Source organism: Pleurodeles waltl, chromosome 6, assembly GCF_031143425.1.
Source record: "Pleurodeles waltl isolate 20211129_DDA chromosome 6, aPleWal1.hap1.20221129, whole genome shotgun sequence".
In the NCBI taxonomy this organism is placed as follows: domain Eukaryota; kingdom Metazoa; phylum Chordata; class Amphibia; order Caudata; family Salamandridae; genus Pleurodeles; species Pleurodeles waltl.
In genome coordinates this window covers 32,005,017-32,020,122 of record NC_090445.1, presented here as the reverse complement: position 1 = coordinate 32,020,122, position 15,106 = coordinate 32,005,017, and the positions used below count along the sequence as shown (strand labels likewise).

At 47.5% G+C, this 15,106-nt stretch overlaps 1 protein-coding gene across 1 annotated transcript in view; it reads right to left on the bottom strand.

The window, feature by feature from the left end:
• Positions 1 to 15,106, bottom strand: part of CEL (carboxyl ester lipase) — a 52,002-nt gene that overhangs the window by 30,649 nt on the left and 6,247 nt on the right. The window contains exons 2-4 of the mRNA XM_069237133.1: positions 12,412 to 12,565; positions 5,673 to 5,795; positions 1,044 to 1,241 (exon numbers count right to left, since the gene is read on the bottom strand). Of these exons, the coding sequence (XP_069093234.1) occupies positions 1,044 to 1,241; positions 5,673 to 5,795; positions 12,412 to 12,565 (475 nt within the window). The remainder of the gene's footprint in view (positions 1 to 1,043; positions 1,242 to 5,672; positions 5,796 to 12,411; positions 12,566 to 15,106) is intronic.

Here is a 15,106-nt window from a genome sequence, read left to right as displayed (position 1 = left end):
AAGTAGTCCCTCATGCAATGATGCAGAAGGATGCAGAAGGATACACACAAACCACCAATAGCATTAATTTGAAGATAAATACTCCACTGAGGCAAGACTTGATTGGCAAATGCTGCAAGAAACTGGTCAAAGAAAGCCGGTGCATGAAAGGGGTGGACCCAATATATTATATTGTTAGCAGTAGGTCTGTTTGACAGCTGTCCTATTGAAAACCCAGACCTACAAAAAGAAGTTCCCGTGGAAGGGGAATGTGAAAAGACAGTGATGTGGAGAAGGGAGAACAAGTGTGAGAATGCAGAGTAATGTGAAGGTAAGAATGAGTGTGGTTACTCATTTATTCAGTATGCATAAAGATTAGTGCTAACAAGTGATTTTAAAGCCAGTAGGTCTGGTATGTTTTAGGTTTATGTGTGTGTTGTTGTGTGATGTATTTGAACGCACTTACAGAGATCACAAAGAAAGGCACCCAAATACTGGTCAGGTGGAGTGCTGTATCACTCATAGAAGATTACTTCTCATGTTTCAGGCACACCCACAATTACACAGGCCACGCCCCTAGAAAACAATAGTTAGGCTTCTTTGGCCACACCTGATTTAGAGATCCCCCATCTTTCTCATCCCACTTAAAGCACTGCCTCTCTCATTCCTTTGTTGACGCTCTTCCCCACCATGTTTTGTTCTTGTTTCACCAAATCTCCTAACCACTCAATCAGATGTCCAAGGCCAACTACTGCCACCCACAAAGCACCTTCCTGGTGAAATTCTATCATTTTGAGGCAGGTCATTCTATCTACAAGGCTTCTCAGTCATTCATTTGCTCCTGTCCCTTGCAGCACTTTAAGACAGCTTTAATGGTACTGCAGAATCACAGTTTCATTCATTCAGTTACAGGTGACAAACAGTGCTGCAGATAGGGCAGGTCCATTGGACTGTCCCCTAGTTGTCCAATAGCTGGTGTGTTCCCTCCAACCCCAGCATCTCCCAGCCTTCACTCCCCACAAGCATCAATACCGACCATTGCGCGTGTGGTGGGGGACCCTTACCTGGAGCGTTAGCATCTCCGGTGCTCAGGAACCCCAGGGGGCCCACGCGGTAGTTGAAGGTCACCACGATGACGTTTCCACGCACTGCCAGCTCTTCACCATCGTACAAGTAGTTGCCCACGAAGTTGGCTCCCTGACTAGCCCCCAGCAGGAAGCCTCCACCATAGATCCAAACCATGACGGGCATGTGGGTGGAAACTGCAGGAGAGAAGAGAAGGCGTCAGCGCCCCCTAAAGGTAGGACATGTGGGTGTAGAAGGTGGGAGAGAAGACATTGTGCCAGCAGACCCTGCAAGGGGGCCATGTTGGTGGGGGCTGTGTGATAGAAGAGAAGGGGTCAGTGCTCCATGGGGGTCGGCCATATGCGTGCACACTGTAGCGGAGAGGATATTGGGTCTGTAGGTAGGGCATGTGGGTGGAGACTGCAAGAGAGAACTTCCTGCAGGTAGGCCGAGTGTAGGGTTGCCACCTGGTCAGTTTTATACCGCCCATTTTTTTACGCCACGGTCGGTACAAATATTACAAAAATCACCTAAAGTCTGTATTTTTCTCCTTATCGGTACATACTTTAAACAGTAAATATTAGAAGAAAACGCTATGAAATATGTTCTACAACTGGGCTGATGACACCTGACTGATAATTAAAGTAAACAAAGACAGAAAAGCCATCAAAAATGAATATGGTCGATTTCACAAAGTTCTACTAAAGAATCATGTCTGGGCTTTTGCAGAATGTTAATAGGTGAACCGATGGCTGGTATTTTGTTTTGGTGAAGGTAGCAACCCTAGCAGCTTGGGTGAAGGCTGCTGGATACAAGAGAAGGTATCAGCGACCCTTCGAGGTGGACTGCGTGGGTGGAGACTGCGGGCAGGAACAGACGGTACCTACGCGGGGATTGCGGGTAGGGGTGTATGCGTCATGTCCCCCTGGAGGCGTGGCAAAGCGGGGCCCGGACTCTGAGCTTGTAGTCCCCTCCCTTATGTATAAATAGTGGGTGCTGTATACATCTGATTATGTGCCCCTCTAGTAGGCCACACTCGTTCCCATTACTACCCATGGGTTCAGTTGCAAGGATCGAATACAGGGAAGGATTTAGGGTGGTGCAACTGGTGCCAATGCGCCGGGTGCCGACCTCAAGGGGTGCGGTTTTAAAATATCTTAGAGGATTAAAACCACTTGATGGAGACTTCCTTGTGTGCCCAGAAGTTTATAGGAAGTTTTAAAAATGTCAAGATAACTCTGGGGATTGATGTACCTGCTGGAGAGAGATTTGAGTTTTGTCTAGCGCAGGTAGTGCAGAGGGTTGATACACCTGCTACAAAGCACCTCTAACGTGAACAGCACACAACTGTATTTGATGTAGATAGCTCAGTGGGTTGCTGCTTTTGTCACAAAGATCGTTTTGTTGTTTACAACTCGTAAGTTAATATAGCAGCATAGTGAGCTATGAACTGCCATCAAACATCTGCATGGAAACTAAAAAGGCATAGGTTTAGAACCTTATGTTACTTCCCCTTTCTTTGGTGGCTAAGAGTGGTTTGTTGGATAGAATGAACTCTTATTAGTAACACCAACTCCTACCACTCACTGTTACATTTTAAATCCTGAGTTTCTGCTTTTTGAGACTCAGCACTCTTAAAATATACTGCCTACCAGTATGGATGGCATGTGACTCCTACACCTATTCAACCTCTTTGGTAACATTTCCTAAACATTCATTTACACACTTGTATGATTCATTGTTTCTCTATAATGTGTGTGGGACTTAAAGCGCTCTAAAACCATACATTGGGATGACAAGCACTATAAGAGAAACTAAATACATGGGCGATGAGGGGGTACCCTTGGAGTGTGTTAGTGAGTGAGAATGCATGAAAGAGGATGTAATTGGGGGCAGCAACAAAGATTGTTGCATCGGGCGCTACCAGCCCTGAAGCCGGCCTTGATCAAATATTAACACAAACCAACAAGTGTTATTTCCATCAAAAAGTACCTTTTTGTTATCCGCCTTAGGTCATTAAAATGCCTTTTTACCCAAATGCTACAAATTTGACTCTTTCGCTTTGGCATAACATAGGCCCCCGCAGCCCTCACAGTGGAGGGATTGGCCAAGCTCCAGGGGGCTCCCTCAGCACAGTACCCAAGCCTGAGAGCTCCTGACTGAGTCTAAAAGACGGGGGTTTCATGTACTTTTCAGGAGGGCCCCTCAAGTTTCGGGACGCTCTTTTGGGTGTGAGTCTCACTGCCTGGCACACAACCTCACACTCTGTGTTACACACCAGCGGTAACAGTCTCACAGCTTGGACCACACTCTTAGTTACGGTGTGTGTTATTTTTCGTAAGTCTCATAGAGAATGGAAAAATCCAAGATGGATGCCCAATGATTGCTTCAGCAAAGTGGGAAACAGGAAGTGACGTCAGACTGCTGCAAAGAGGATCTTAGCTCACATAGGCCTCTCGAAAGATGCCTCTTATAAGCAGTGCTTTAGAACTGTGGCTCAAACACAGGTACTTTCTAGTTAGGATGAGGCAGGTGTACCCAATGAAACTGGAAAATACTGTAGCCCCGAGAGATGTGCAGTATGTTCAGATGTGCCGGTTATGAATTTGGGGGTCTTCCCCCATTTCGTGCACTATGTGATTTTCAGCAAATGAGTGTGGGACTAATTAGGCTTGGGTGGTATCTGTCAATCCTCTGATAAGTGAAGGGGGAATCTTCTATTACCATCCAACTCTAAATCAGACCCTTTCTCTGCCAATATTCCTTCATCCACATAAACAGGTGCATCTAGAAAAATGTGGACCCCAGTGGAAAACAATGCACACAAAACTTTATGTTTCAGTGACTCATGGAACGGAGACGAGGCCCCCTCAGTCTGTACCCGGAGAGTGCTGTTTGGAATAAGCCATCACTGCATGACAGGGAAGCTCACAGGTTCCTGAGTGAGCAGTAAAGTGCAAGCCCTGGTGTCACCAGACAGATGGTGGTGCACTCATGGCCACTGCGTGGCACCAGTAGATTCTTGTGATGTAGGCATGTGCAGAGGTTCCGCACTGCACGGTTCTGTGCAGCTCTTCTCGGCACAAAGAGTGGCACATTTGTGAATCTACAGGCTGTGGGTATCTAAGTCTGGATCCAGTGGTCGTGGGCGTTGCCAGTCTGAATCTGGATCATGGGTCTTGCCAGCTGGGATCTGGAGGTCATGGGCAGACTCAACATGAATCGTGAGATGGTGGGCTGCGTGATCTTGGATCCAGACGTCTCATCTGCACCAGCCTGGATTTAGAGGTCACAAATCCATAGATCATGTGTTCTATCAGCCTGGATCCAGAGATCAAGGCTGAGCCAGGATTGATCCTAGGATCACATCCTTTGTCTGCCTAGATCTAGAGATCAGACCCTGTAGGATCACATCCTTTGTCTGCCTCAATCTAGAGATCACAGGCAGGATCCAAGGATCACATCCTTTGTCTGCCTAGACTAAGAGATCACAGGCAGGATCCAAGGACCACATAATTTGTCTGCTTAGATCCAGAGATCATAGGCTGGAATCAAGGATCATGCATTTCATCTGCTTGGATCCAGAGATCACTGGCTGTTTACTCCTCAATCAAGAGTACATGGACTGAGTAAGCCTGAATCCAGAGAATGTGTTGTTTGAGCCTGGATGCAGAGAACACAAGATGTGTGAGCCTAGATCTACAGATCACAAACTGTGTGAGTGTGGGTCAAGAGATTTCACACTGTGTGAAACTTGATCCAGAGACCATGGGCTGTGTGAGCATAACCTCTGGATCCAAAGATCACATGCTGGGTGACATTCAATTCAGAGATCACAGTATGAGCCTGGTTCATGATATCAAGGGCTATGAGGGCCTGGATGGAGAGATCACGGGCTGTGGCGGCCTGGATCCAGAGATTACAGGCTGTGAGAGATTGGATCCAGAGATCATAGCTAAGTGAGTTTGGATCTAGAGATCACAGGCTGAGTGAGCCTGGATCCAGTCATCACGAGCTGAGCTGGACAATGTGAGCCTAAATCTCGAGCTGTGTGAGCCTGGCTCTAGGGATCATGGGACGTGTGAGCCTAGATATAGGAATCATGGGCTGTGTGAGCCTGGAATCATGGGCTGTGTGACCCTGGCTGTAGGGATCATGGGCTGTGTTGCCTGTATCTAGGAATCATGGGCTGTGTTGGCCTGGATCTAGAAATCATGGGCTGTGTGAGCCTGGATCTAGGAATCATGAGCTGTGTGAGCCTGGATTTAGGAATCCTGGGCTGTGTGAGCATGGATCTAGGAATCATCGGCTATGTGAGCCTGGATCATGGGCTGTGTTCCTGGATTGAGAGATTATGGGCTGCTGTATGAGCCTGGATCTAGGGATAACGGGCCGTGTGAGCCTGAACTGAGATCAGGTGCGGTATAAGCCTGGATCTAGGGATCAGAGGCTGTGTGAGCCTGGATTGAGAGATCATAAGACGTGTTTATATGGAACCAAAGGTCAGTCACATCCAGTCTCAGCCCAGACTCTGCAGGCCTTACCACCATGGAGTTAGAGGCAGTGGTCTTTGAAGGCCAAGATCCAGAGGGATTAGTCCTCGTCAGATGAACCCACCATCAACTTACTTCCCTTCCTGGACTGCGGGATCCAGATATTCAGGTACAGGCAGTCGGTACTCCCAAACGCCTCGGTCTGGTCTAACTTAGTCTGCAAACAGCGGGGTTTGAAATCTTGGGTCTTCAGCGTTCCTGGGAAAAAAAGAAGAAACACGAGGACAATTGAAAAAACCCAACACACTGTTCAAGACCTCTTTCCATGCCCCGTTCATCCCATGTTTCCAGGCTGACTGACTCCACCCCAGTCCTTACAGCAGTCCAGAGTCAACTCATTGTTGGTAAATCACACCATTCCCCAGCTGTCCTGTAAAGGGCCCTTCCTAGTGAGTGAGTGCCTGCAGTGATCAGGTCACAACATATCTGAATGTCATGACTGAGAGTTAGCGTGTGCTGAGTCCCTGTGACCTCTAGAGGGCACTACTGTTCACTGCTCAGTGGGGTTGATAACTGAAGGAGGCCTGAATGACCTGCTAAGCTGGGCCAGACTGAGACTGGCCTATCGGACAATCTGGCCATGGCAGAAGGACTTGCCTGCCGCACAGTGTGGACCAGTTTTGTGGATGAGCGGGGAGCAATTTTATAGAATGCGGGGCCAGTTTTGTGGCTGTTCTGGAGAGCTCTCTGTAATGACTAGGATGCAGCAGCAGGTACCATGGTGCAAGCAATGGTACCTTGTGCCGGACACAGAACAGCATGCACCGGGCAGCACACAAGATATGGAAGGAGCCGCGTCATATCATATCACATCAAGTGTGCCACGGTCGGTGGTGCAGCTGTAATTTGAAAATAAATTAATTGCCATCTACTCTACCACCATTGGCACACACACCGTCCCCAAATTCCTCATTCTCTCCTTCCTTAGTCAGGCAAGGTGCTGAATGCACCAAAAATGCCGGTGATGCTGGAACAATTTAAGAGTTGGGCAGCGCCATCAATTGTGTATCAAGGACGTCATAGAACATGTGAAAATTCCAAGTGTCACACAAAGAACAAGTGTAGCAAATGAGCCACACCCACTCAGCGGGAGCATGGTAAGGGAGTGGTACACAGCCTGCGGTGCATTTTGGATCACACAGGCAGCTCATTTTCCATTGAAATGACAACAACATGTGCATTGACATGCAGTTGTACTGATAAAACTATTCAGTGCACAAACGATAATGTGTGCAAATCAGTTTCCAGCAAATATTTATCGTCTGCACATTACTAAGTACAACCTCCTTAGTTGTTTTGATCCTATTAAAATCTTTGGCCCTGATTTCGGACTCCACAAAAATCTAAATACCATTTTATGCTATGGGACTTTGATTGCGGCGGACGGCGTACCCGTCACAGTTGTGTAATCCCTCCACTGAGTTCTAAATCAGCACCTTTCTAGCCTTCACACTTCAGAATTACAAAATAAGTTCTTCATGTCTGCTTTCCTAACTGCTACTTTTTGAAATATTTGTACAGTTCATTTACAGGTAGTTGAATGTTGTTCATTGTTACAGAAAACCCAACACCCTGACCTTTAACTTAAGTGGGTGAAGTTTTTCTTCCCCCCAGGAACTGTTTGAAAAATGCACTGTGTCCATTTTTAAAATAGCTTTTTGCCAATAATTAAAAAACTGTATTACTTACATATTTCAAACAAAGTACTGTTGATACATGTGTGAAATACGAAACTTTTAAGGTACTTACCTGCAACTTGAATCTTGTGGTTCTAAAAAGAAACTAAGAAAAAATATTTTTGCAATATAAAAACCATTGGTCTGGAGTTAACTTATTGAGTGTGTGTTTCTTCTGTTTTCTGTGTGTGTACAACAAATATTTGCACTACCCTCTGATAAGCCTAACTGCTCGACCACACTACCACAAATAGAGCATTAGTATTATCTGTTATTGCCTCGGTCAAGCCTCTTGTGGAACCCCTGGACTCTGTGCACACTATGGCCCTCATTACAACTTAGGCGGTAACTGACGCCCTACCGCCACGGCGACGGCCGCCAACATACCGTCGCCGTGGCTACCAGCCGCCCACCCACATTATGACCATAGATGGAATTCCGCCAGAAGGATGGTGGAATACCGTCGACGGTCATGGTGGCGGACGGCGGTAAGGTGGCGCTGCTGCCAGCACCAGCTTCACGCCAGAAAAACACCGGCGACCGTATTATGAGAAATTATACGGCCTGGCATTGTTTTTCTGGCGGACGCTGCTGCTGGCAGCAGCGCCGCGTCCCGTCTCCTGCCGGAGGACCCCCCGCAAGTAGATATGTAGGGTTCTCCAGCAGGGGAGGGGGGAGGGAGGTGTGGGGTGGTGTGTGCGTGTGTGTTGTGTGTGTCTGTTTTTGTATGCATGCATGCGGGTGTGAGTCTTGTTGAATGCGTGCGTGAATGACTGAATGTGAGTGTACGTGTATGTTGTGGGTTGAGGACGCGTGTGTGCGACTATGTATGTTGGTGTGTTGCGGTGTGTGGGTGTGTATGTGTGCACGCGTGGGTGGATGTGGGTATGCGTGTGTGTATGATTGTGTATGTGTGCGTGTGTGGGTGTGTAAATGTGTGGGGGGGCAGAAGAGGGAGTGGGAGAGGACTCTGGGGAGGGGAGTGGGGCTGATGAGACCCCTATCAGTGCCAGGAAAGGAATTCCCTGGCACTGATAGTGCGTACCACCATGGTTTTCGTGGCGGTACGCTTGCCACGAAAACCATGGCAGTAGGTGGGGTCATAATCCCGAGGGTGGGATTGTGACGGCCGCCAGATTGGAGACCAAAGTCTCTAGCCCAGCGGCTGTTACCACCCTGGCGGACAGAGTGGTACATTGGTGGTTTAGCTTGAGCCAAACCACCAATGTCATAATTTAGGAAAAGGTACCGCCAGCCTGTTGGCAGTAACTTTCCTCAAATTACCGCCGACCTCCAGGGTCGTAACGAGGGCCTTTATCTCATTGTGATATAGTATAGACAGAGCCAGCTTCCTACATATATCATTACGGAGAACGTGACTAGAAGAGTTCAGTATTGTAATATCCTTCCTTTGCAGGTATGTTACAAAATGACCTGATTTTCCTGACTGCCTTTCTAAATTATTGTTGGATATCTTCCAGATAAGGTAGTGTAGATTTCAATCAATCAGCAGCAGAAAAAGTAAACTCCTGCAGCACAATGTGTACAATTTGCAGCAGTTGTGGTTATTTAAAAAAAAAAAAGTATCACTCCCAGTTCTGATGTCCTCATCAACCTTTACAGAGTGAAACTAAATTCTCCCAGAGGCAGCTGCTCCAAGTGAACCACGTGTCCAGGAACACAGGCAGACACTACAGGTCATATTTACAAGCCCCCTGCGCTGCCCTAACGTAATTTTTTGTTTTTACGCTAAGGAGGCGTTAAGGAGGCCCCCACCATGCACCGTATTTAAAAGTGGCGCAATGCATGCATTGCGCCTTTTTGTAACCCCTTGCACCACATTATACCTGCACCAGGTATAATGTATGCAAGGGGGCATTCCCACACAGGGAGGCCCAAAAAATGGCGCAGTGAAATTTACATGATTTCACTGCGCCCTTTTTTCCGTCATTTTAATGCCTGCTCATGGCAGGCGTTAACGTGAGCAGGCGTTAACGTGACGCTCTGATAATAACCTATGAGCCTCCACGTGCTTTGCTGGACGGGCGCCATAATTTATGGAGCTAATCCAGCAAATGATAAATGATGACGCTATTGTGCATCATGGTGCAGCTGTTTAGTAAAGATGGCGCTACCACGGTGAAATTAGAGTCGAGAAAAGTGGCGTATCAGAGTTGATGCGCCACTTTCTTCTAAATATGCCCTTATGCTCATAAGGCGCCATCCTGTCTCTTGACACGGGCACGTGCTGTGGTCGCCAGGTATCTAAAACAACACTGGTGTCTCTTTCAAACTGATTGAAATGAAGGCCAGACTAGTAAAATCCCTACTCTTGCTGCCTTATGACTACTTGACACTACAGGACACTAATGTGGATGTCATTTGTTTTTGGAGGGCTAATGTCATCAACACCACAAATGTTTACACACTGTGCAAGAAGTTCTCAAAGTCATTTACCTTTTCACAGTTTTGCATTCATGGAATAATGGCACCACCCTGTGTCTACTTGTGTGTGTTACAGGCACACATTACATTGCAAGCCAGGCATGTTGGCATTGCTACGGCTTGTTTTAGTGTGTGAAAGTTCTTTGAGGTTATTCAGTCTAAGCACCTGTTTCTGAAATGTGTTGGACTTTCCAAATGACATTTATGCATTATTTACTGACATTGCTAAATTACTGTTATGGTGGTGCAGGACCAGCCTTTGGTCTGGAACATAGAGGTGTACATTGGAAGGCAAAATATCACAGGCCACAGAATCTTCCAGAAGGTGGATGTACCCCAATTATGAGCTGTACCACTGACTAAAGTTATTTAGCCGATAGGTGCCTTGGTAAGATTCGAAGCGTCTCTGAAGATGGAACAGAGTGAAGGATCTGCCACTGACTGCCTAATATGTGCCTGACGGTGCCTTTGTTTGGTGGGGTGTTGGGGGGGGGGGGGGGGGTGTTGGGGGTGGGGGGGGGGGGGCGGGGGGGGGGGGGGTCTGCGCATGTAATGCAATATATCCCTATTTCAGCCAGGGCAGCCCTGGTTGCACTGGTCAGTCAGTCACTTTACAAGTCAGTTGCTGGGCAGTCCATCCCTGCTGGGAACCCTACTGTCATTACAAAGGCGGTCATCAATAAGTTATTCAATAAGTCAATGCACACCTCTCACATCAGTGATATATAGACAATTGTTGGGGTTGGAAAGGTGGTCCGGTGCTCTCTTGGGAGCTGGGTCACTGCAAGAAGTATATTATCCAAAGCAAGGGAGGGGCACAGAATATCCACATATAGGACAAAGGGTCTCGTGTAAGAGTGAGAGAGAAGGCGGTCAGAGGAGCATGAAAGGACATGTGCCTGTTGTGCACTCCCTCAGTCCAGGAGATACCCTAAGAGCACAAAGGGGTTTTACATGTTTGCACTGACTTGGTTTCTTTGTTGGTCTTCTCTTGGCACATCAGGTTCAGTGCCCTTGGAAGTGAGTGAGTTGCATTAAGGCATTGCATGCGGTTCCAAGAAAGGATTGTTTTGAGTGAAATTGAGCATCTCCGGCACTTGAGAGCCACACTAGAGGATGCTACAAGCGAGAAAACAATATGGATAAAGCAAGAGAGTCTTTGCCAAGTATAGGAGATGATAGTCCAGTTTTCAGTTCATTAAATTTAGAATCTTAGTATTGAAATGTGGGAAAGGGTAGAGATGAGGAGGCCATCAAAGGACTATGGGCAGAAGACATTTAAAAGCCATGGTATAGGGAGGTCTTCAGGCAGAAGATATCTTAAAGTTATAGGATGGGGAGAACTGTGGGAAGAAGATATTTAAAAGTCATGGTATGGGGAGGACTTCAGGCAGAAGATATCTAGAAGTTATAGGGTGGGGAGGACTTTGGGCAGAAGATATTTAAAAGTCATGGTATAGGGAGGACTTTGGCAGAAGATATTTAAAAATCATGGTATGGGGAGGACTTTGGGCAGAAGATATTTAGAAGTTATGGGGTGGGGCGGGGTAGAGGGGAACTCCAGGACCTTAATAACCAAGGCTCCATCTATGAATGTAAGGCAATAGGAGTTACACGTTCTGTCTTCGGGAGATTTGGCGAGAGGGAACTCAATGGATCCATGAACCAAGGCTCCACCAAAGGATGCCAAGCAGAGTTTACAGAGCAGAGGGAGAAGCTCTTTCTGCACTAATGTAAAATCTAGCAGAGTCCAATATTTTGTAACTGTCATCTTGCGTAAAGAGTTTACCATTTTTGGGCCAGTATATGTGTTCCGTATTTTGGGCCTGATTGAGATCTTGGCAGACTAGTTATGCCAAAATAAAAATCCTATTTGATATAATGGAATTCATATTTCAGCGGACGAGATATCCATCACCGTTGTGACGGAGTAACTCGTCTGCTAAAATCTCAATCGGGCCCTTAATTTGTAATTATTTACATCCTAGGGCTCCTGAACCATATCCACTACATCCATAGAACACAGTGAAAATTAAGAGTTGAGAACCCTGAGGAGGTGGAACCGTGTCAGGCTGAGGAGAAGGTGCCTGTCCAACGGGCATCTTTTACCTTTCAGCAGGGGTACAGGTCTGAGGAGAGAGTGAACAGGAACCCATGCCCTGTGGAAGGTGTTAGGTAGATGGACATCTCTTACCTTTCCGGAGGGAGTGCAACTCTGAAGAGATGGCAAAAAGGGACCAAGCCCTGGAGAAGGTGCCCACTAGATGGGCATCTTTTTTCTTTCCGACTGGGGTGCAGCTTCGAGGAGAAGATGTAAAGGGACCAAGCCCTGGTGCCCAACAGATGGGCATCTCCTACCTTTATCACTGGGGAGCAGCTTCTAGGGGAAGATGAAAAGGGGCCAAGCCCAGGACACTGTGCTCAATAGACATGCATCTTTCACCTTTCCAACTGGGGTGCAAGCTTCGAGGAGAAGATGTATAGGGACCAAGCCCTGGTGCCCAACAGATAGGCATCTCCTACCTTTATTACTGGGGTGCAGCTACTAGGGGAAGATGAAAAGGGGCAAGCCCAGGACACAGTGCTCAATAGAAGGGCATCTTTCACCTTTCCAACTGGGGTGCAAGCTTCGAGGAGAAGATGAAAAGGAACCAAACCATGGAGAAGGGGCCCAGTAGGTGCGAAATTCTTACCTTTCCAGCCTGGGTGAGGCTCCGGCTTCTCTAGGGTCTTAGTGGGAGCAGCGAAGGGGATCCCTTTAAAAATATCAACGTAGTCTGCAAATAGGAGTCCGAGCTTCTTGCTGGTCCCCTCGACCATGCCTCCTTCGGTGTGCACGATTCCAAGCTGGGAAGAGTGGATGGAAAAGAGAGATTTAGAGCAGTCTCAGGTGGCAGTGATGGGGCATCAATGTAAAAATAACCAAGGAGACAGGGTTCCACAAACCAAAGAACAGTTAATCAGGGGCGACTGGTGTTCATGGGCAAAAGGGGAGTCGTCCTGCCACCCTTCATTGTGGAGAGGCAAGAACAGGGAATTAAAAACAGAGCAGCTGAAAATAAATCAGTGCTCGGAGACAGTGTGCTGAATCTCCTGGGTGAGCTCTAGTGAGATCTGCAGATGTCCTACTGTGCAAGTGCCAGTCCGGCGAGGTTGTCTTCGACCTGCAGGCACGAGCCACAGCAGTGCCCTCAGGAGAGGGAGTGCTGGAGTAGAAAGCCATGGATCCGGTTGCTTTTGGGGTGCAAAAAACAGTGGCTCTAAGAGGAGTTAGGACAGCTCCATTCACTTCAGTGGCTGGCGTGGGGCAGGTTGATGAGGACAAGGAGGGAGTGGGTGGCAACAATTGGTTGATTGCACAGAGAAGCAGACTGTAGGAGCGTTGCAGGGGGCGCTCTCCTGGCAGTAGTACATGTTTATTACTGCATTTAGTTTCACTTTGAAAAAACATTACAGAGCAGAGCATGACAAAGTATTCCTTATCTCGACTGTAGAGGTCCGAGAGAGGGAAGTAACCAGTGCGGACAACAATTGCACTAGTGGACTAACAGGTAAGTGTGCAGTTAAGCTTCTACCTGCATCAGGGGCATCGTCACACCCCCTCCCCCTTTGGCAGCTATTGTGGGGTTAGATTCTTGAGGGGCCTCTTCTGTTTGCAGCTCGGCAGACAAGGGCTCATAATTAACTTGGGAGGGTGAGTGAGTGAAAGAAAGGATGGGTGGATGCATGGAAGAAATGGCGGATGAATAGATGCATGGATGGATGAGTGAAAGGATGGACTTAAGAATGGAAGAGTGAAAGGCAGGGAGGGTGTATGAGTGAAAGGGAGGATGGATGGATAGATGATGAGAGGATTGATGGTAGAATGAGTGAAAGGATGGATGAGTGGAAGGGTAGATGGATGAATGGATGGGTGGGTGGAGTTAAAGTGTGGAGAAATGAGTGAAAGGATGTGTGTGAAGATGGATGAGTAAAACAATGGATGGATGTGTGAAAGGCAGGGTAGATGGATGTCTGGATGAAAGGATGAATTGATAGATGAATAGATAGCTAGATGGATGAGTGAGTGAAAGGATGGGTGGCTGACTGAAAGAGTAAATGAAGGGATGTATGAAGGGATAGATGGGACAAAGGATGGGTGGAAGGATGGGTGGAAGGCTGAGTGAAAGGGTGGATAGATGGATGAGCCAAAGGGAGGATGATGGATGGATGGAGCGAAAGGATAGATGGATGATTGAATGGATGGATGAAAGGAGGGGTTGGATATGTGAAAGAATGGATGATTGAGTGGATGGATAGGTGTCCCTGGACCAGCGGCGGCTCTCCTTTATGGGCTCCACAGGTACACTACACCCTCCTTGTTTTGTGGTAATTATTCACTCTTGATTTAATAAAAATAAAGTGTAGACCCGCTTCAGGCCCAGCAACAAACTGAGGCAGTAAGTGACATTGTCTGACTGATGACACAGGTGCATGAAGGGGCCCGCACAGAGTGTTCAGAGCTGGTGAAATCCCAGCGCTGTGAGCATGTCTGTGCGACTATGCGCCTGAGTTAAAGTGAGACAGTCAGTCAGAATCAGTGAGAATGAGTGACAGTAAGGACGAGTATGTGTGAGTGAATATGAGCCAGTGAGGGAGAATGACAGTGAGTGTAACTGAGCGTTACTGTGTGTGCGACTGAGACCCAGTAAGACTGATTCAGAATGAGTGGGACTGAGTGAGACAGGGTGCGCCAGAGTAGAATTGTGAGAATGCATGAATTAGTCAGAATGAGTGAATCAGTAAACAGTTCAAAAAAGTGTGAGAGAATCCTTCAAGGAAAAGCTCTTTGGAATTCGAGCCAAGGATTATGCCCCATGACTTTTAAAGGTTGCCACCCGCCACTCCCCTTGCTAATTAATCCCACCATCACCCACCCATCACTATACATGCACGCGGTTCAGTTTCATGCACTAGGCCGCCATCTTCAGACTGCTAAACCCAAGACGTCTGACACACACATTAGCCTAAAGGAGCTGCATGCATTTGAGGGGACCCGATGAGCTGTAGCTGTGTGTGCAGTCATTGTCACCTTAACATAATGAGCTGTAGATATGCAGCTGCAGGGGTCAGTGCGCATTCAAAGGACCACTAGCAGCTGAGTGAGTTGTATATTTGATGGGGGGGCAGTGACCAGACGTGTGTGTGTGTGTATTTAAGGGGGTGTCCTGATGAGCAGCATGCTGTAGGGGAGGTGTGACCAGCATCGGCATGATGAGCTGGGGGTATATGTGGAGGGGCTGCAGTGACCCAGCTGGCTATAATTTTGAGGGAACAGGCATTCATGAGATCTGTGCCAAACATCCCTCTGCAGGGTGCTGCGCGCTGCCATCCGAAGAAAGCATTGTC